Source organism: Thalassophryne amazonica, unplaced genomic scaffold, assembly GCF_902500255.1.
Source record: "Thalassophryne amazonica unplaced genomic scaffold, fThaAma1.1, whole genome shotgun sequence".
In the NCBI taxonomy this organism is placed as follows: Eukaryota; Metazoa; Chordata; class Actinopteri; order Batrachoidiformes; family Batrachoididae; genus Thalassophryne; species Thalassophryne amazonica.
In genome coordinates, this window is record NW_022986238.1 from 548,523 (window position 1) to 571,913 (window position 23,391).

General features: G+C 41.2%; 1 protein-coding gene across 1 annotated transcript in view; it reads left to right on the forward strand.

Annotated features, from left to right (window-relative positions):
- The window catches only part of lyrm9 (LYR motif containing 9), a 41,204-nt gene extending 30,532 nt beyond the window's left edge, over window positions 1–10,672 (forward strand). The window contains exons 2-3 of the mRNA XM_034165282.1: window positions 10,255–10,347; window positions 10,425–10,672. Of these exons, the coding sequence (XP_034021173.1) occupies window positions 10,255–10,347; window positions 10,425–10,448 (117 nt within the window). The 3' untranslated portion in view covers window positions 10,449–10,672. The remainder of the gene's footprint in view (window positions 1–10,254; window positions 10,348–10,424) is intronic.
- Window positions 10,673–23,391: the final 12,719 nt, after the last annotated feature.

The window sequence follows — 23,391 nt, forward strand, 5'->3', positions numbered from 1 at the left end:
ACTGGCAATGGCAATAAACTTCTTCTGATTCTGAAGACATCAAAGCGTCAAGACAGAAAACCTAAAGCAATACGAGGTCTGTCCATAAAGTATAGGTCCTTTTTAATTTTTTCAAAACTATATGGATTTCATTCATATGTTTTAACGTCAGACATGCTTGAACCCTCGTGCGCATGCGTGAGTTTTTCCACGCCTGTCGGTGACGTCATTCGCCTCTGAGCACTCCTTGCGGGAGGAGTCGTCCAGCCCCTCGTCGGAATTCCTTTGTCTGAGAAGTTGCTGAGAGACTGGCGCTTTGTTTGATCAAAATTTTTTCTAAACCTGTTTGACACATCGAAGTGGACATGGTTCGAAAAATTAAGCTGGTTTTCGGTGAATATTTTAACGGCTGATGAGAGATTTTGAGGTGATACTGTCGCTTTAAGGACTTCCCACGGAGCGAGACGTCGTGCAGCGCTCTCAGGCGCCATCATCAGCCTGTTTCAAGCTGAAAACCTCCACATTTCAGTCTCTATTGATCCAGGACGTCGTGAGAGAACAGAGAAGTTTCAGAAGAAGTCAGTTTCAGCATTTTATCCAGATATTCCACTGTTAAAGGAGATTTTTTTAATGAAAGACGTGTGGACGGGTCCGCACGTTGGGACGCAGCCGGTGCGGTAGAACAGGAAAAACACCTCCGTGTTGATAACCATTTGTAAAATCCAGGCAGCTTTTGATGGCTTTCAGTGGAGTGAGTATATGAGAAATTGTTTAACAGCTGGACATGTTCCAACTTGTCCTTAAGGCTTCCAACAGAGGTGTTTTTCCTGTGGCGGAGCGTCGCGGCGGCTGCGAGTCGACGCTGCAATTCGCCTGCACGTCTTTCATTAAAAAAATCTCCTTTAACAGTGGAATATCCGGATAAAATGCTGAAACCGACTTCTTCTGAAACTTCTCTGTTCTCTCATGACGTCCTGGATCAATAGAGCCTGAAATGTGGAGGTTTTCAGCTTGAAACAGGCTGACGACGGCACCTGAGAGCGCTGCACAACGTCTCACACCGTGGGAAGTCCTTAAAGCGACAGAATCACCTCAAAATCTCTCATCAGCCGTTAAAATTTTCACTGAAAACCAGCTTAATTTTTCGAACCGTGTCCACTTCGATGTGTCTCACAGGTTTAGAAAAAATTTTGATCAAACAAAGCGCCAGTCTCTCAGCAACTTCTCAGACAAAGGAATTCCGACGAGGGGCTGGACGACTCCTCCCACAAGGAGTGCTCACAGGCGAATGACGTCACCGACAGGCGTGGAAAAACTCACGCATGCGCACGAGGGTTCAAGCATGTCTGACGTAAAAACATATGAATGAAATCCATATAGTTTTTGAAAAAAATAAAAAGGACCGTTACTTTATTGACAGACCTCGTATGTCTCAAAAATTGAAAATGCACAACAAAACAAATGAGGAACGAATGGGAGGAAACTGGAGTCAACGTCTGTGACTGAACTGTAAGAAACCACCTAAAGGAAATGGGATTCACATACAGAAAAGCTAAACGAAAGCCATCATTAACACCTAAACAGAAAAAAACAAGGTTACAATGGGCTAAGGAAAAGCAATCATGGACTGTGGATGACTGGATGAAAGTCATATTCAGTGATGAATCTCGAATCTGCATTGGGCAAGGTGATGATGCTGGAACTTTTGTTTGGTGCTGTTCCAGTGAGATTTATAAAGATGACTGCCTGAAGAGAACATGTAAATTTACACAGTCATTGATGATATGGGGCTGCATGTCAGGTAAAGGCACTGGGGAGATGGCTGTCATTACATCATCAATAAATGTTCCGGAGCACAGCGGTGTTTTGCTGTATCTGTTAATTTTGGCTCTCTGTTGGGACTGTTTACACAGAGACTGCTACCTGCTGCTTTGGACTTTGAACTAATAGTCTTTTTCAAGACTTTTTTACTTTTTTACCTTTTTATTTTTTTATTTTTTTTTTTTTTTTTACTTTTTACTTGACTCTACTGGTGGTCGGCTCTCACTGCGGTATTGTATCACTTCTTGTTCCGGAGCACAGCGGTGTTTTTCTGTATCTGTTAGCTGTTTGAATCTGCGCAGTTAGATTGATCTAGTTATCTAGATTACGATTTGTTTCCCAGTGTAATCTTTACGTGCCTTAACTAAAGCACTCATTCTGCTGAATCACCTCTAAATTATTTACACATTATTCGCTTTGCGTGTTTTTAGGAATCCGCTAGCTTAGCGTAGCTACTAGCTCTTAGCCGATTTAGCATGGCGGCTTCTCCTGTCTCTCCCGCACTTTTCTGCTCTGGGTGTGAAATGTTTAGTTATTCCTCGGCCTCCTTTAGCAGTAATGGTACTTGTAATAAGTGTAGCTTATTCGTAGCTTTGGAGGCCAGGCTGGGCGAATTGGAGACTCGGCTCCGCACCGTGGAAAATTCTACAGCTAGCCAGGCCCCTGTAGTCGGTGCGGACCAAGGTAGCTTAGCCGCCGTTAGTTCCCCTCTGGCAGATCCCGAGCAGCCGGGAAAGCAGGCTGACTGGGTGACTGTGAGGAGGAAGCGTAGCCCTAAACAGAAGCCCCGTGTACACCGCCAACCCGTTCACATTTCTAACCGTTTTTCCCCTCTCGACGACACACCCGCCGAGGATCAAACTCTGGTTATTGGCGACTCTGTTTTGAGAAATGTGAAGTTAGCGACACCAGCAACCATAGTCAATTGTCTTCCGGGGGCCAGAGCAGGCGACATTGAAGGAAATTTGAAACTGCTGGTTAAGGCTAAGCGTAAATTTGGTAAGATTGTAATTCACGTCGGCAGTAATGACACCCGGTTACGCCAATCGGAGGTCACTAAAATTAACATTAAATCGGTGTGTAACTTTGCAAAAACAATGTCGGACTCTGTAGTTTTCTCTGGGCCCCTCCCCAATCAGACCGGGAGTGACATGTTTAGCCGCATGTTCTCCTTGAATTGCTGGCTGTCTGAGTGGTGTCCAAAAAATGAGGTGGGCTTCATAGATAATTGGCAAAGCTTCTGGGGAAAACCTGGTCTTGTTAGGAGAGACGGCATCCATCCCACTTTGGATGGAGCAGCTCTCATTTCTAGAAATCTGGCTAATTTTCTTAAATCCTCCAAACCGTGACTATCCAGGGTTGGGACCAGGAAGCAGAGTTGTAGTCTTACACACCTCTCTGCAGCTTCTCTCCCCCTGCCATCCCCTCATTACCCCATCCCCGTAGAGACGGTGCCTGCTCCCAGACTACCAATAACCAGCAAAAATCTATTTAAGCATAAAAATTCAAAAAGAAAAAATAATATAGCACCTTCTACTGCACCACAGACCAAAACAGTTAAATGTGGTCTATTAAACATTAGGTCTCTCTCTTCTAAGTCCCTGTTGGTAAATGATATAATAATTGATCAACATATTGATTTATTCTGCCTAACAGAAACCTGGTTACAGCAGGATGAATATGTTAGTTTAAATGAGTCAACACCCCCGAGTCACACTAACTGTCAGAATGCTCGTAGCACGGGCCGGGGCGGTGGATTAGCAGCAATCTTCCATTCCAGCTTATTAATTAATCAAAAACCCAGACAGAGCTTTAATTCATTTGAAAGCTTGTCTCTTAGTCTTGTCCATCCAAATTGGAAGTCCCAAAAACCAGTTTTATTTGTTATTATCTATCGTCCACCTGGTCGTTACTGTGAGTTTCTCTGTGAATTTTCAGACCTTTTGTCTGACTTAGTGCTTAGCTCAGATAAGATAATTATAGTGGGCGATTTTAACATCCACACAGATGCTGAGAATGACAGCCTCAACACTGCATTTAATCTATTATTAGACTCTATTGGCTTTGCTCAAAAAGTAAATGAGTCCACCCACCACTTTAATCATATCTTAGATCTTGTTCTGACTTATGGTATGGAAATAGAAGACTTAACAGTATTCCCTGAAAACTCCCTTCTGTCTGATCATTTTTTAATAACATTTACATTTACTCTGATGGACTACCCAGCAGTAGGGAATAAGTTTCATTACACTAGAAGTCTTTCAGAAAGCGCTGTAACTAGGTTTAAGGATATGATTCCTTCTTTATGTTCTCTAATGCCATATAACAACACAGTGCAGAGTAGCTACCTAAACTCTGTAAGGGAGATAGAGTATCTCGTCAATAGTTTTACATCCTCATTGAAGACAACTTTGGATGCTGTAGCTCCTCTGAAAAAGAGAGCTTTAAATCAGAAGTGTCTGACTCCATGGTATAACTCTCAAACTCGTAGCTTAAAGCAGATAACCCGTAAGTTGGAGAGGAAATGGCGTCTCACTAATTTAGAAGATCTTCACTTAGCCTGGAAAAAGAGTCTGTTGCTCTATAAAAAAGCCCTCCGTAAAGCTAGGACATCTTTCTACTCATCACTAATTGAAGAAAATAAGAACAACCCCAGGTTTCTTTTCAGCACTGTAGCCAGGCTGACAAAGAGTCAGAGCTCTATTGAGCTGAGTATTCCATTATCTTTAACTAGTAATGAGTTCATGACTTTCTTTGCTAACAAAATTTTAACTATTAGAGAAAAAATTACTCATAACCATCCCAAAGACGTATCGTTATCTTTGGCTGCTTTCAGTGATGCCGGTATTTGGTTAGACTCTTTCTCTCCGATTGTTCTGTCTGAGTTATTTTCATTAGTTACTTCATCCAAACCATCAACATGTTTATTAGACCCCATTCCTACCAGGCTGCTCAAGGAAGCCCTACCATTATTTAATGCTTCGATCTTAAATATGATCAATCTATCTTTGTTAGTTGGCTATGTACCACAGGCTTTTAAGGTGGCAGTAATTAAACCATTACTTAAAAAGCCATCACTTGACCCAGCTATCTTAGCTAATTATAGGCCAATCTCCAACCTTCCTTTTCTCTCAAAAATTCTTGAAAGGGTAGTTGTAAAACAGCTAACTGATCATCTGCAGAGGAATGGTCTATTTGAAGAGTTTCAGTCAGGTTTTAGAATTCATCATAGTACAGAAACAGCATTAGTGAAGGTTACAAATGATCTTCTTATGGCCTCGGACAGTGGACTCATCTCTGTGCTTGTTGTTAGACCTCAGTGCTGCTTTTGATACTGTTGACCATAAAATTTTATTACAGAGATTAGAGCATGCCATAGGTATTAAAGGCACTGCGCTGCGGTGGTTTGAATCATATTTGTCTAATAGATTACAATTTGTTCATGTAAATGGGGAATCTTCTTCACAGACTAAAGTTAATTATGGAGTTCCACAAGGTTCTGTGCTAGGACCAATTTTATTCACTTTATATATGCTTCCCTTAGGCAGTATTATTAGACGGTATTGCTTAAATTTTCATTGTTACGCAGATGATACCCAGCTTTATCTATCCATGAAGCCAGAGGACACACACCAATTAGCTAAACTGCAGGATTGTCTTACAGACATAAAGACATGGATGACCTCTAATTTCCTGCTTTTAAACTCAGATAAAACTGAAGTTATTGTTCTTGGCCCCACAAATCTTAGAAACATGGTGTCTAACCAGATCCTTACTCTGGATGGCATTACCCTGACCTCTAGTAATACTGTGAGAAATCTTGGAGTCATTTTTGATCAGGATATGTCATTCAAAGCGCATATTAAACAAATATGTAGGACTGCTTTTTTGCATTTACGCAATATCTCTAAAATCAGAAAGGTCTTGTCTCAGAGTGATGCTGAAAAACTAATTCATGCATTTATTTCCTCTAGGCTGGACTATTGTAATTCATTATTATCAGGTTGTCCTAAAAGTTCCCTAAAAAGCCTTCAGTTAATTCAAAATGCTGCAGCTAGAGTGCTGACGGGGACTAGAAGGAGAGAGCATATCTCACCCATATTGGCCTCTCTTCATTGGCTTCCTGTTAATTCTAGAATAGAATTTAAAATTCTTCTTCTTACTTATAAGGTTTTGAATAATCAGGTCCCATCTTATCTTAGGGACCTCATAGTACCATATCACCCCAATAGAGCGCTTCGCTCTCAGACTGCAGGCTTACTTGTAGTTCCTAGGGTTTGTAAGAGTAGAATGGGAGGCAGAGCCTTCAGCTTTCAGGCTCCTCTCCTGTGGAACCAGCTCCCAATTCAGATCAGGGAGACAGACACCCTCTCTACTTTTAAGATTAGGCTTAAAACTTTCCTTTTTGCTAAAGCTTATAGTTAGGGCTGGATCAGGTGACCCTGAACCATCCCTTAGTTATGCTGCTATAGACGTAGACTGCTGGGGGGTTCCCAAGATGCACTGTTTCTTTCTCTTTTTGCTCTGTATGCACCACTCTGCATTTAATCATTAGTGATCGATCTCTGCTCCCCTCCACAGCATGTCTTTTTCCTGGTTCTCTCCCTCAGCCCCAACCAGTCCCAGCAGAAGACTGCCCCTCCCTGAGCCTGGTTCTGCTGGAGGTTTCTTCCTGTTAAAAGGGAGTTTTTCCTTCCCACTGTAGCCAAGTGCTTGCTCACAGGGGGTCGTTTTGACCGTTGGGGTTTTACATCATTATTGTATGGCCTTGCCTTACAATATAAAGCGCCTTGGGGCAACTGTTTGTTGTGATTTGGCGCTATATAAAAAAAAAATTGATTGAATTGATTGATTGATTGATTAAAGTGGTGGGTGGACTCATTTACTTTTTGAGCAAAGCCGATAGAGTCTAATAATAGATTAAATGCAGTGTTGAGGCTGTCATTCTCAGCATCTGTGTGGATGTTAAAATCGCCCACTATAATTATCTTATCTGAGCTAAGCACTAAGTCAGACAAAAGGTCTGAAAATTCACAGAGAAACTCACAGTAACGACCAGGTGGACGATAGATAATAACAAATAAAACTGGTTTTTGGGACTTCCAATTTGGATGGACAAGACTAAGAGTCAAGCTTTCAAATGAATTAAAGCTCTGTCTGGGTTTTTGATTAATTAATAAGCTGGAATGGAAGATTGCTGCTAATCCTCCGCCCCGGCCCGTACTACGAGCATTCTGACAGTTAGTGTGACTCGGGGGTGTTGACTCATTTAAACTAACATATTCATCCTGCTGTAACCAAGTTTCTGTTAGGCAGAATAAATCAATACGTTGATCAATTATTATATCATTTACCAACAGGGACTTAGAAGAAAGAGACCTAATGTTTAACAGACCACATTTAACTGTTTTAGTCTGTGGTGCAGTTGAAGGTGCTATATTATTTTTTCTTTTTGAATTTTTTTGCTTAAATAGATTTTTGCTGGTTATTGGTGGTCTGGGAGCAGGCACCGTCTCTACGGGGATGGGGTAATGAGGGGATGGCAGGGGGAGAGAAGCTGCAGAGAGGTGTATAAGACCACAGCTCTGCCTCCTGGTCCCAACGCTGGACAGTCACAGTTTGGAGGATCCAAGAAAATTGGCCAGATTTCTAGAAATGAGAGCTGCTCCATCTAAAGTGGGATGGATGCCGTCTCTCCTAACAAGACCAGGTTTTCCCCAGAAGCTTTGCCAATTATCAATGAAGCCCACCTCATTTTTTGGACACCACTCAGACAGCCAGCAATTCCAGGAGAACATGCGGCTAAACATGTCACTCCCGGTCTGATTGGGGAGGGGCCCAGAGAAAACAACAGAGTCTGACATTGTTTTTGCAAAGTTACACACCGATTTAATGTTAATTTTAGTGACCTCCGATTGGCATAACCGAGTGTCATTACTGCCGACGTGAATTACAATCTTACCAAATTTACGCTTAGCCTTAGCCAGCAATTTCAAATGTCCTTCGATGTCGCCTGCTCTGGCCCCCGGAAGACAATTGACAATGGTTGCTGATGTCGCTAACTTCACATTTCTCAAAACAGAGTCGCCAATAACCAGAGTTTGATCCTCGGCGAGTGTATCGTCGAGTGGGGAAAAACGGTTAGAGATGTGAACGGGTTGACGGTGTACACGGGGCTTCTGTTTAGGGCTACGCTTCCTCCTCACAGTCACCCAGTCAGCCTGCTTTCCCGACTGCCCGGGATCTGCCAGGGGGGAACTAGCGGCGGCTAAGCTACCTTGGTCCGCACCGACTACAGGGGCCTGGCTAGCTGTAGAATTTTCCACGGTGCGGAGCCGAGTCTCCAATTCGCCCAGCCTGGCCTCCAAAGCTACGAATAAGCTGCACTTATTACAAGTACCGTTACTGCTAAAGGAGGCCGAGGAATAACTAAACATTTCACACCCAGAGCAGAAAAGTACGGGTGAGACAGGAGAAGCCGCCATGCTAAATCGGCTAAGAGCTAGTAGCTACGCAACCTAGCGGATTCCCAAAAACACACAAAGTGAATAATGTGTAAATAATTTAAAGGTGATTCAGCAGAAGGAGTGCCCCAATCAAGGCACCAAACAGGCCATGAAGCAGCACAGGCAACGCACGACAACAGCGAACGCACGACAACAGTGCTAAAAGAGAAAAAAATAAAAAAATAAAATAAAATAAAAAAAATAAAACGAAAGCGTTAGCAAGCTAGTTAGCTTGCCAACGCTGATGAAAGTTAGCTGATAAAAGTGCTCCGTCGCGATGTTTTGACCGTTAGAGGTCTTCCTTAGGCGTTGGAGCACAGTAAAAAAGTTAAAAAAAAAAAAGTAAAAAGGTAAAAAAGTAAAAAAGTCTTGAAAAAGACTGTTAATTCAAGTCCAAAGCAGCAGGTAGCAGTTTCTGTGTAAACAGTCCCAACAGAGAGCCAAAATTCTGATGCAAACACGTAAATCAACCAATCAATTATGAAAACAAATCTGAGCCAATAATGAGCAAGTGGGAGGAGTCAAAAAACAGAGCAAGCCACTACATCAGCAGTAATGTGGGCTTTGCTGTTCTCATGGAGAGACAACTGGTCAAAGAGATTTGGGTACAGATATGTGAAAATAGTTTTCTTGATGGGATTGATGGCATCACCCTTCAGGGTCAGGTCAGTACCTTTGGACTCACCCTCAGAGACAGGGTGAGAGCTTTTTGCACGAGATGCTACTTCAAATTGTGCAGTTTGGAGGGTAGCAGAAACATGTCAAGTGACGGGTTTACAACAGCATGAGAACCAAGTACAGTTTCACAGGGTCTTAAAGTAAACAACCCACCTTTTGATTCTTTTTGGTCTGCTGAGACCAGTGATTTTTTTTTTCTTTTTTTTTTTTTTGCACTGTGCACAAATTTGACCTTGACCTCTGAGAAAATAGGTCAGTATTAAAATATTAAAAACAACTTGTACGTGACGTATTAGTGGACTTTGTTTTTTTTTTTTATCATTGTTGATATTTTGCCTCATTTTAGGGTTCTGGATTTTCCAGAGAACAAATCAATTTATATGCCCAAAAAATGGCTCGCATTCAACCACTTATTCCAACGATTATGGGTCACAGGGGGCTGCACCCTGTCCCAGCAGTCACAGGGTGTTTGGCGTGTTCACCCTGGACAGGACACCAGTCTGTCACAGGGTCACATACAGACAAACACATTCACACCTACAGACAATTTAAAGCAGTGGTGTCCAAACTATTCCAGAAAGGGCCAAGAGGGTGCAGGTTTTCTTTGCAGCCACTGACTTCAGCAGGTGATTTCACTGATTAACATCACTTTGAGCAGGTGGGATGAGTTCATCAGTGAAATCACCTGCTGAAGTCAGTGGCTGCAAAGAAAACCTGCACCCTCTTGGCCCTTTCTGGAATAGTTTGGACACCACTGATTTAAAGTCTCCAGTCCATCCAACCTGCATGTCTTTGGATGTGGGAGGAAGCCGGAGCACTTGGAGGAAACCCACACAAACACGGGAAGAACACACAAACTCCACACAGAAAGGCCACAGGTGGAAATCAAACCCATGACCTTCTTGTTGTGAGGCAACAGTGCTAACCACTAATCCACTATGCTGCCCCCCCCCCCCAAAAAAATACACACATTTGTTATTATTAACAATAATAATAATAATCATATTTATATCAGACTTCTCCAGGAATCTATGCATGAAACAAAATCTACTCTAATAATACACTAATAAATGCTAATGAATAAAAAGTACATTACAACAATTCCAAATTAAAGAGCTGATAACAGAAAAAAGATGTGATTTATAATCTGGAAAAATAGGATAAAAACCTTCAGTAAGATTTTGTATGTTTGTTGTTTGTGAAGGAATAATTGTGTTTCCATTCGCTGTTAAATGGCAACATTCCCGGCATTCCTGGTTTTCCTTTGCAGAGTTACAACAGTCACTCAGATGAAGATGATCCACAGAGGATACAGATGATCATCCACAGAGCCATCGCTGATGCTGACTGGATCCTCCTCAAAGTAAATGTCCTTTCAGTTCCTTAGACGGGTTTCCAATGCTGTGACTTGTCCCTCACAATGTCCTCTTTAACTTCCAGTACACCAAGAACTCTGGTTCATAAACCATCAGTGTGTGGGGTCGGTGCTCTGAGAACGAAGAGAAGAAGCATGATGAGACGAGCTGTGACGAGCAGCTCAGAGGAGACGATCCAGCTTCAAACTGCGGGTCACAGATCTTTCTCTTATCATGCCCCTGTTCTGTGGAATGATCTCCCTGCTTCAATAAAACACTCAGATTCTGTGGAGACTTTCAAGTCCAGACTTAAGATGAATTTATTTGTAAATAATAATATGTCTGTATCATGGCCCAAGCAGAGGGTCACCCCTTTGAGTCTGGTCTGCTTGAGGTTTCTTCCTCAGAGGGAGTGTTTCCTTACCACTGTTACTCTGGGGGTTGATAAGGTTAGACCTGTGTGAAGCGCCTTGAGGCAACCTTGTTGTGATTTGGCACAATATAAATGAAAATAAATTGAAATTGCGATGATTGTTGACCAAAAAGCATCAGTACGTTAAAAGACACAAACCTTGCCCTCTGCACGGGATGGTCTCATGAGGAGCTCCAGCTTGGTCTTGTGTTGTGCAGCTGATCAAAGATCTGCACCTTTATTTTTGACCGATGTTTGCAACATAATTATGTTAATGAGGTGGGCTTCATAGATAATTGGCAAACCTTCTGGGGAAAACCTGGTCTTGTTAGGAGAGACGGCATCCATCCCACTTTGGATGGAGCGGCTCTCATTTCTAGAAATCTGGCCAATTTTCTTAAATCCTCCAAACCGTGACTATCCAGGGTTGGGACCAGGAAGCAGAGTTGTAGTCTTACACACCTCTCTGCAGCTTCTCTCCCCCTGCCATCCCCTCATTACCCCATCCCCGTAGAGACGGTGTCTGCTCCCAGACTACCAATAACTAGCAAAAATCTATTTAAGCATAAAAATTCAAAAAGAAAAAATAATATAGCACCTTCAACTGCACCACAGACTAAAACAGTTAAATATGGTCTATTAAACATTAGGTCTCTCTCTTCTAAGTCCCTGTTAGTAAATGATATAATAATTGATCAACATATTGATTTATTCTGCCTTACAGAAACCTGGTTACAGCAGGATGAATATGTTAGTTTAAATGAGTCAACACCCCCGAGTCACACTAACTGTCAGAATGCTCGTAGCACGGGCCGGGGCGGAGGATTAGCAGCAATCTTCCATTCCAGCTTATTAATTAATCAAAAACCCAGACAGAACTTTAATTCATTTGAAAGCTTGACTCTTAGTCTTGTCCATCCAAATTGGAAGTCCCAAAAACCAGTTTTATTTGTTATTATCTATCGTCCACCTGGTCGTTACTGTGAGTTTCTCTGTGAATTTTCAGACCTTTTGTCTGACTTAGTGCTTAGCTCAGATAAGATAATTATAGTGGGCGATTTTAACATCCACACAGATGCTGAGAATGACAGCCTCAACACTGCATTTAATCTATTGTTAGACTCTATCGGCTTTGCTCAAAAAGTAAATGAGTCCACCCATCACTTTAATCATATTTTAGATCTTGTTCTGACTTATGGTATGGAAATAGAAGACTTAACAGTATTCCCTGAAAACTCCCTTCTGTCTGATCATTTCTTCATAACATTTACATTTACTCTGATGGACTACCCAGCAGTGGGGAATAAGTTTCATTACACTAGAAGTCTTTCAGAAAGCACTGTAACTAGGTTTAAGGATATGATTCCTTCTTTATGTTCTCTAATGTCATATACCAACACAGAGCAGAGTAGCTACCTAAACTCTGTAAGGGAGTTAGAGTATCTTGTCAATAGTTTTACATCCTCATTGAAGACAACTTTGGATGCTGTAGCTCCTCTGAAAAAGAGAGCTTTAAATCAGAAGTGTCTGACTCCGTGGTATAACTCACAAACTCGTAGCTTAAAGCAGATAACCCGTAAGTTGGAGAGGAAATGGCGTCTCACTAATTTAGAAGATCTTCACTTAGCCTGGAAAAAGAGTTTGTTGCTCTATAAGAAAGCCCTTCGTGAAGCTAGGACATCTTTCTACTCATCACTAATTGAAGAAAATAAGAACAACCCCAGGTTTCTTTTCAGCACTGTAGCCAGGCTGACAAAGAGTCAGAGCTCTATTGAGCTGAGTATTCCATTAACTTTAACTAGTAATGACTTCATGACTTTCTTTGCTAACAAAATTTTGACTATTAGAGAAAAAAATACTCATAACCATCCCAAAGATGTATCGTTATCTTTGGCTGCTTTCAGTGATGCCGGTATTTGGTTAGACTCTTTCTCTCCGATTGTTCTGTCTGAGTTATTTTCATTAGTTACTTCATCCAAACCATCAACATGCTTATTAGACCCCATTCCTGCCAGGCTGCTCAAGGAAGTCCTACCATTATTTAATGCTTCAATCTTAAATATGATCAATCTATCTTTGTTAGTTGGTTATGTACCACAGGCCTTTAAGGTGGCAGTAATTAAACCATTACTTAAAAAGCCATCACTTGACCCAGCTATCTTAGCTAATTATAGGCCAATCTCCAACCTTCCTTTTCTCTCAAAGATTCTTGAGAGGGTAGTTGTAAAACAGCTAACTGATCACCTGCAGAGGAATGGTCTATTTGAAGAGTTTCAGTCAGGTTTTAGAATTCATCATAGTACAGAAACAGCATTAGTGAAGGTTACAAATGATCTTCTTATGGCTTCGGACAGTGGACTTATCTCTGTGCTTGTTCTGTTGGACCTCAGTGCTGCTTTTGATACTGTTGACCATAAAATTTTATTACAGAGATTAGAGCATGTCATAGGTATTAAAGGCATTGCGCTGCGGTGGTTTGAATCATATTTGTCTAATAGATTACAGTTTGTTCATGTAAATGGGGAATCTTCTTCACAGACTAAAGTTAATTATGGAGTTCCACAAGGTTCTGTGCTAGGACCAATTTTATTCACTTTATACATGCTTCCCTTGGGCAGTATTATTAGACGGTATTGCTTAAATTTTCATTGTTACGCAGATGATACCCAGCTTTATCTATCCATGAAGCCAGAGGATACGCACCAATTAGCTAAACTGCAGGATTGTCTTACAGACATAAAGACATGGATGACCTCTAATTTCCTGCTTTTAAACTCAGATAAAACTGAAGTTATTGTACTTGGCCCCACAAATCTTAGAAGCATGGTGTCTAACCAGATCGTTACTCTGGATGGCATTTCCCTGATCTCTAGTAATACTGTGAGAAATCTTGGAGTTATTTTTGATCAGGATATGTCATTCAAAGCGCATATTAAACAAATATGTAGGACTGCCTTTTTGCATTTACGCAATATCTCTAAAATCAGAAAGGTCTTGTCTCAGAGTGATGCTGAAAAACTAATTCATGCATTTGTTTCCTCTAGGCTGGACTATTGTAATTCATTATTATCAGGTTGTCCTAAAAGTTCCCTAAAAAGCCTTCAGTTGGTTCAGAATGCTGCAGCTAGAGTACTGACGGGGACTAGCAGGAGAGAGCATATCTCACCCGTGTTGGCCTCCCTTCATTGGCTTCCTGTTAATGCTAGAATAGAATTTAAAATTCTTCTTCTTACTTATAAGGTTTTGAATAATCAGGTCCCATCTTATCTTAGGGACCTCATAGTACCATATTACCCCATTAGAGCGCTTCGCTCTCAGACTGCGGGCTTACTTGTAGTTCCTAGGGTTTGTAAGAGTAGAATGGGAGGCAGAGCCTTCAGCTTTCAGGCTCCTCTCCTGTGGAACCAGCTCCCAATTCAGATCAGGGAGACAGATACCCTCTCTACTTTTAAGATTAGGCTTAAAACTTTCCTTTTCGCTAAGGCTTATAGTTAGGGCTGGATCGGGTGACCCTGGACCATCCCTTGGTTATGTTGCTTTAGACGTAGACTGTGTTTCATAATTATTGTATGGCCTTGCCTTGCAATGTGGAGCACCTTGGGGCAACTGTTTGTTGTGATTTGGCGCTATACAAGAAAAAAGTTGATTGATTGATTGATTGATCACTAATTGAAGAAAATAAGAACAACCCCAGGTTTCTTTTCAGCACTGTAGCCAGGCTGACAAAGAGTCAGAGCTCTATTGAGCCGAGTATTCCTTTAACTTTAACTAGTAATGACTTCATGACTTTCTTTGCTAATAAAATTTTAACTATTAGAGAAAAAATTACTCATAACCATCCCAAAGACGTATCGTTATCTTTGGCTGCTTTCAGTGATGCCGGTATTTGGTTAGACTCTTTCTCTCCGATTGTTCTGAGTTATTTTCATTAGTTACTTCCTCCAAACCATCAACATGTCTATTAGACCCCATTCTTACCAGGCTGCTCAAGGAAGCCCTACCATTATTTAATGCTTCGATCTTAAATATGATCAATCTATCTTTGTTAGTTGGCTATGTACCGCAGGCTTTTAAGGTGGCAGTAATTAAACCATTACTTAAAAATCCATCACTTGACCCAGCTATCTTAGCTAATTATAGGCCAATCTCCAACCTTCCTTTTCTCTCAAAAATTCTTGAAAGGGTAGTTGTAAAACAGCTAACTGATCATCTGCAGAGGAATGGTCTATTTGATGAGTTTCAGTCAGGTTTTAGAATTCATCATAGTACAGAAACAGCATTAGTGAAGGTTACAAATGATCTTCTTATGGCCTTGGACAGTGGACTCATCTCTGTGCTTGTCCTGTTAGACCTCAGTGCTGCTTTTGATACTGTTGACCATAAAATTTTATTACAGAGATTAGAGCATGCCATAGGTATTAAAGGCACTGCGCTGCGGTGGTTTGAATCATATTTGTCTAATAGATTACAATTTGTTCATGTAAATGGGGAGTCTTCTTCACAGACTAAGGTTAATTATGGAGTTCCACAAGGTTCTGTGCTAGGACCAATTTTATTCACTTTATACATGCTTCCCTTAGGCAGTATTATTAGAAAGCATTGCTTAAATCTTCATTGTTACGCAGATGATACCCAGCTTTATCTATCCATGAAGCCAGAGGACACACACCAATTAGCTAAACTGCAGGATTGTCTTACAGACATAAAGACATGGATGACCTCTAATTTCCTGCTTTTAAACTCAGATAAAACTGAAGTTATTGTACTTGGCCCCACAAATCTTAGAAACATGGTGTCTAACCAGATCCTTACTCTGGATGGCATTACCCTGACCTCTAGTAATACTGTGAGAAATCTTGGAGTCATTTTTGATCAGGATATGTCATTCAATGCGCATATTAAACAAATATGTAGGACTGCTTTTTTGCATTTGCGCAATATCTCTAAAATTAGAAAGGTCTTGTCTCGGAGTGATGCTGAAAAACTAATTCATGCATTTATTTCCTCTAGGCTGGACTATTGTAATTCATTATTATCAGGTTGTCCTAAAAGTTCCCTGAAAAGCCTTCAGTTAATTCAAAATGCTGCAGCTAGAGTACTGACAGGGACTAGAAGGAGAGAGCATATCTCACCCATATTGGCCTCTCTTCATTGGCTTCCTGTTAATTCTAGAATAGAATTTAAAATTCTTCTTATAAGGTTTTGAATAATCAGGTCCCATCTTATCTTAGGGACCTCATAGTACCATATCACCCCAATACAGCGCTTCGCTCTCAGACTGCAGGCTTACTTGTAGTTCCTAGGGTTTGTAAGAGTAGAATGGGAGGCAGAGCCTTCAGCTTTCAGGCTCCTCTCCTGTGGAACCAGCTCCCAATTCAGATCAGGGAGACAGACACCCTCTCTACTTTTAAGATTAGGCTTAAAACTTTCCTTTTTGCTAAAGCTTATAGTTAGGGCTGGATCAGGTGACCCTGAACCATCTCTTAGTTATGCTGCTATAGACGTAGACTGCTGGGGGGTTCCCATGATGCACTGTTTCTTTCTCTTTCTGCTCTGTATGCACCACTCTGCATTTAATCATTCGTGATTGATCTCTGCTCCCCTCCACAGCATGTCTTTTTCCTGGTTCTCTCCCTCAGCCCCAGCAGAAGACTACCCCTCCCTGAGCCTGGTTCTGCTGGAGGCTTCTTCCTGTTAAAAGGGAGTTTTTCCTTCCCACTGTCGCCATGTGCTTGCTCACAGGGGGTCATTTTGACCGTTGGGGTTTTTCCTGTAATTATTGTATGGCTTTGACTTACAATATAAAGCGCCTTGGGGCAACTGTTTGTTGTGATTTGGCACTATATAAATAAAAAATGATATGATTTGATTTAATATGAAAAAGGATCAAAGGTGGTTTTCGTGGAGGTGGTCTTGTGTTGTCTGTGCTTCCTGGATGTGGTCTTACGCTGCACCCAGGGAGTTTAGGAGGTTGACATATGGGTCGTGACTTTTAGCTTTTATAAAGCACCACAGTTAAATGTGTAGTTTGTAGATTCTGAGGGAGTAACTCTGCTGGAGGGGAGCACATGGGGGGGGGCATATTTGGAGTTTTTGTCTACTGTATGGTGGCTTCCAGGTCCAAACCTCAAGTAGCTCATGTGGGTTTGCACCTGGAGCATTTGTGGTGAGGACCATGTGCTGCTGCTGTCCAGGAAGAACTCTGAGGTCTGTTAGGGTACTGTAGGGTGGATGAGGGGCTACGACTCCCCCCAGAGGACACCAGTCTGACCGCTTTTACTTCTCCGGCACACGGGTGCCTCAGTGACGAGGACCCCAGGAGCTGGAGAAGGTCATGGACACACCCACCTTTCACCTGGTCAGGGACATGGTGCCAGACCGGAGGTTCATTGATCACAGACGTTTGCTATTCTCAGGATTGCAAACCCAAACCAAAGGGTTGTGGGTTCAATCCCAGTTCTTCCAGGTCATCTCGAGTGGATATTTGTGGTATGGATGACTTTGGATCAAACAATCTGACTTAACAATTTAAAAGTTGTATTTAATATGGAATCATTTGTCACAGGAAGCAGAAACGTTAAAAAAATAAAATAAAATAAATAAATAAAATCAGGACATGGACAAAAAAAGACAAACATTTTCTAAATGTTTTTACAGATATACATCATACAAAGTCATAAAACTCACCATACACAGTAATCCTGCAGTATAAATACTATAAATATTCCTTTGGACATAAATATCTCTGTCTTTGTCCACAGGTGTCAACGTTGGACATTTGACTTCAGTCTGGACTCATTCGTTCTATATTTTTCTTAAAGTTGGTGAAAGTTTTCTCGGTGAAATAACTCTGAGCTGGATCCAAACACAGAAACAGACAATTAAAAATAATTAACAAACTTAAATAGGATGTTTTACTAACAAACACGCCCCCTACAGGTCAGGTTGATTCAGAGACAAACCAGTCCTCTTACTGTGGATGAGCAGCGGACTGGAATCAGTCCTCTGTGTGTGTTTCTCTGCCAGTAACCTGATGGGAAGTTGTTTTTACATTTCTTTTCATTGTGTTTGATGTGATGGAGGTAAAACCGTTCTGGCCTCAACGCAGAACCCGAGCGGTCAGTTCCTTCTGGTTCCGCTGGAACCACAGTCAGGATAAATGTGCTTAAATCTTTCGGGGTCAGTTTCCTGCAGCTGCACTTTTCCATTTTATCAAACGGGATAAAGAGGGGTTATTTTAAAAATAAATATTTTATCTGATAAAACATACTAAAACATTAATTTCCCACCGTTCCGAAAAGTTGTTTTGTTTTTGATAATTAATAAATCAATAAAAGAAGAAATGATAAAGAATACATCTGATTGGTCAGATTTTATGACATGCGTGTGGGGACTGAGCTCCGGCCTTCATGTGTCCGCATTTAATTCTGTGTGCAATACAGGGAAAATGTTAAGACAAACTGACAAAAGTTTCACCAAGTTCAGGTGCGATCAGTGCAACAGTCACCATCAGCGTCTGACTTGGCCGGCGGTTTATACACTCTAATAGTCTAATAGCACAAGTCCAACTCATCACTTATAGACGCAGCCACTAACGTGATGGCAACTCACAATTCCTCACTTGTCCCACTGAGAATGGGTTATTTATTTATCAGTCCAGCTGAGGATATGACATATATTCAAATATATAAAGAAGTCGTCCCTCTGTGTTTTCAGCCTGAACCAGAGAACGCCAGAGTTTTGTTCCACAACAAGAAAATTAACTTGTTTCAATTTATTTTCATTTATATAGCGCCAAATCACAAAGATGCCTCAAGGCACTTCAAACAAGTAAGGTCTAAACTTACTAACCCCCAGAGCAAGAACACAGGTGACAAAACTCCCTCTGATGACTTCAATCAATCAATCAATCAACTTTTTTCTTATATAGCGCCAAATCACAACAAACAGTTGCCCCAAGGCGCTCCATATTGCAAGGCAAGGCCATACAATAACCATGAAAAACCCCAACGGTCAAAACGACCCCCTATGAGCAAGCACTTGGCCACAGTGGGAAGGAAAAACTCCCTTTTAACAGGAAGAAACCTCCAGCAGAACCAGGCTCAGGGAGGGGCAGTCTTCTGCTGAGACTGGTTGGGGCTGAGGGAAAGAACCAGGAAAAAGACATGCCGAGAAGGGGGGCAGAGATCGATCACTAATGATTAAATGCAGAGTGATGCATACGGAGCAAAAAAAGAAAGAAACAGTGCATCATGGGAACCCCCCACAGTCTACGTCTAAAGCAACATAACCAAGGGATGGTCCAGGGTCACCCGATCCAGCCCCAACTATAAGCCTTAGCGAAAAGGAAAGTTTTAAGCCTAATCTTAAAAGTAGAGAGGGTATCTGTCTCCCTGATCTGAATTGGGAGCTGGTTCCACAGGAGAGGAGCCTGAAAGCTGAAGGCTCTGCCTCCCATTCTACTCTTACAAACCCTAGGAACCACAAGTAAGCCAGCAGTCTGAGAGCGAAGCGCTCTAATGGGGTAATATGGTACTACGAGGTCCCTAAGATAAGATGGGACCTGATTATTCAAAACCTTATAAGTAAGAAGAAGAATTTTAAATTCTATTCTAGAATTAACAGGAAGCCAATGAAGAGAGGCCAACACAGGTGAGATATGCTCTCTCCTGCTAGTCCCCGTCAGCACTCTAGCTGCAGCATTCTGAACCAACTGAAGGCTTTTTAGGGAACTTTTAGGACAACCTGATAATAATGAATTACAATAGTCCAGCCTAGAGGAAATAAATGCATGAATTAGTTTTTCAGCATCACTCTGAGACAAGACCTTTCTGATTTTAGAAATATTGCGTAAATGCAAAAAGGCAGTCCTACATATTTGTTTAATATGCGCTTTGAATGACATATCCTGATCAAAAATAACTCCAAGATTTCTCACAGTATTACTAGAGATCAGGGAAATGCCATCCAGAGTAACGATCTGGTTAGACACCATGCTTCTAAGATTTGTGGGGCCAAGTACAATAACTTCAGTTTTATCTGAGTTTAAAAGCAGGAAATTAGAGGTCATCCATGTCTTTATGTCTGTAAGACAATCCTGCAGTTTAGCTAATTGGTGTGTATCCTCTGGCTTCATGGATAGATAAAGCTGGGTATCATCTGCGTAACAATGAAAATTTAAGCAATACCGTCTAATAATACTGCCCAAGGGAAGCATGTATAAAGTGAATAAAATTGGTCCTAGCACAGAACCTTGTGGAACTCCATAATTAACTTTAGTCTGTGAAGAAGATTCCCCATTTACATGAACAAACTGTAATCTATTAGACAAATATGATTCAAACCACCGCAGCGCAATGCCTTTAATACCTATGACATGCTCTAATCTCTGTAATAAAATTTTATGGTCAACAGTATCAAAAGCAGCACTGAGGTCCAACAGAACAAGCACAGAGATGAGTCCACTGTCCGAAGCCATAAGAAGATCATTTGTAACCTTCACTAATGCTGTTTCTGTACTATGATGAATTCTAAAACCTGACTGAAACTCTTCAAATAGACCATTCCTCTGCAGGTGATCAGTTAGCTGTTTTACAACTACCCTCTCAAGAATCTTTGAGAGAAAAGGAAGGTTGGAGATTGGCCTATAATTAGCTAAGATAGCTGGGTCAAGTGATGGCTTTTTAAGTAATGGTTTAATTACTGCCACCTTAAAGGCCTGTGGTACATAACCAACTAACAAAGATAGATTGATCATATTTAAGATTGAAGCATTAAATAATGGTAGGACTTCCTTGAGCAGCCTGGCAGGAATGGGGTCTAATAAGCATGTTGATGGTTTGGATGAAGTAACTAATGAAAATAACTCAGGCAGAACAATCGGAGAGAAAGAGTCTAACCAAATACCGGCATCACTGAAAGCAGCCAAAGATAACGATACATCTTTGGTATGGTTATGAGTAATTTTTTCTCTAATAGTCAAAATTTTGTTAGCAAAGAAAGTCATGAAGTCATCACTAGTTAAAGTTAATGGAATACTCAGCTCAATAGAGCTCTGACTCTTTGTCAGCCTGGCTACAGTGCTGAAAAGAAACCTGGGGTTGTTCTTATTTTCTTCAATTAGTGATGAGTAGAAAGATGTCCTAGCTTCACGGAGGGCTTTCTTATAGAGCAACAAACTCTTTTTCCAGGCTAAGTGAAGATCTTCTAAATTAGTGAGACGCCATTTCCTCTCCAACTTACGGGTTATCTGCTTTAAGCTACGAGTTTGTGAGTTATACCACGGAGTCAGACACTTCTGATTTAAAGCTCTCTTTTTCAGAGGAGCTACAGCATCCAAAGTTGTCTTCAATGAGGATGTAAAACTATTGACGAGATACTCTAGCTCCCTTACAGAGTTTAGGTAGCTACTCTGCTCTGTGTTGGTATATGACATTAGAGAACATAACGAAGGAATCATATCCTTAAACCTAGTTACAGCGCTTTCTGAAAGACTTCTAGTGTAATGAAACTTATTCCCCACTGCTGGGTAGTCCATCAGGGTAAATGTAAATGTTATTAAAAAATGATCAGACAGAAGGGAGTTTTCAGGGAATACTGTTAAGTCTTCAATTTCCATACCATAAGTCAGAACAAGATCTAAAATATGATTAAAGTGGTGGGTGGACTCATTTACTTTTTGAGCAAAGCCAATAGAGTCTAATAATAGATTAAATGCAGTGTTGAGGCTGTCATTCTCAGCATCTGTGTGGATGTTAAAATCGCCCACTATAATTATCTTATCTGAGCTAAGCACTAAGTCAGACAAAAGGTCTGAAAATTCACAGAGAAACTCACAGTAACGACCAGGTGGACGATAGATAATAACAAATAAAACTGGTTTTTGGGACTTCCAATTTGGATGGACAAGACTAAGAGACAAGCTTTCAAATGAATTAAAGCTCTGTCTGGGTTTTTGATTAATTAATAAGCTGGAATGGAAGATTGCTGCTAATCCTCCGCCCCGGCCCGTACTACGAGCATTCTGACAGTTAGTGTGACTCGGGGGTGTTGACTCATTTAAACTAACATATTCATCCTGCTGTAACCAAGTTTCTGTTAGGCAGAATAAATCAATACGTTGATCAATTATTATATCATTTACCAACAGGGACTTAGAAGAAAGAGACCTAATGTTTAATAGACCACATTTAACTGTTTTAGCCTGTGGTGCAATTGAAGGTGCTATATTATTTTTTCTTTTTGAATTTTTATGCTTAAATAGATTTTTGCTAGTTATTGGTGGTCTGGGAGCAGGCACCGTCTCTACGGGGATGGGGTAATAAGGGGATGGCAGGGGGAGAGAAGCTGCAGAGAGGTGTATAAGACCACAGCTCTGCCTCCTGGTCCCAACGCTAGACAGTCACAGTTTGGAGGATCCAAAAAAATTGGCCAGATTTCTAGAAATGAGAGCTGCTCCCTCTAAAGTGGGATGGATGCCGTCTCTCCTAACTTGAGGAAGAAAGCTCAAGGAGACCAGACTCAAAGGGGTGACCCTCTGCTTGGGCCATGATACAGACACAATTGACAAAAACAAATATACAGGAAATTTTGCTGGTGGACAGGACAGGAGGGTCAGTCAACTCTTCCCACGATGAAAATACATCCCATGATCCACCAAGACAAAAATAAAATCAAATCTAAAAAATGTTAATTACTCTGTTTGGTGTCCGTGTAAGAAGTGAAAGAGGTGTAGAGCTTCTGGCTTCCAGCAGTATATAAACTCATGACCCCACACACTGACGTTCACGACCCGTCTGAATGCAGCGCCTCTTGTGGTCATTTGTTTTTACCAGATATGTTAATTGTGATCATTATTTATAGAAAATGCTCATTTTGAAGATAACTGTCAATATTAGTTTTATTTACCATTTAGAACGACACTATTATACCAAAGAAGGTCCCTTCTTAAGTCAGCAATGTTTGTTCCTGCGTCTGACTTTCTTTCTCTTGAAACACTGAAGATTTCAGAAATTGATTTAAACACTTTTTAAAGTGTCCGAGTGACTATAATTGCTGTGTTTGGGGGTAATTTGGTTGACTTTTTTTTGGGGGGGGGGGGGGGGGGGGGTCATGGTGATGGAATGCTCTCTTCAACCTGGACAATGTCACATTTTTTATCAGGAAAACTGCTAACATGCCATTGAGTAAGGTCCTTAATTCCGAGTTGGTCCTGGTGAACAGGAGCACGCTGACGTCGCATTTATGGTCCTGAGGTTCTGTTGGACCTTCAGAATATTAGTTCTGTGGTCAGGGTGTGAGGTCATCAGTTCTCTTCTGGTCTTATTCCCAGTTATTGTTTGAAATTCTGAATTCCGACTCGGAGTTACCGGCCTGCAGGCCTCCGATTTAAAAAAAAGACAGGTGCCAGGAAAACCAGGTTTGCTGAGCTCTGGATTTCTTCTCTGGAGGAGTTTGGTCATACAGTAGTGTTCAGAACAATATTAGTGCTATGTGACTAAAAAGATTAATCCAGGTTTTGAGTATATTTCTTATTGTTACATGAGAAACAAGGTACCAGTAGATTCTCACAAATCCAACAAGACCAAGCATTCATGATATTCACACTCTTAAGGCTATGAAATTGGGCTATTAGTAAAAA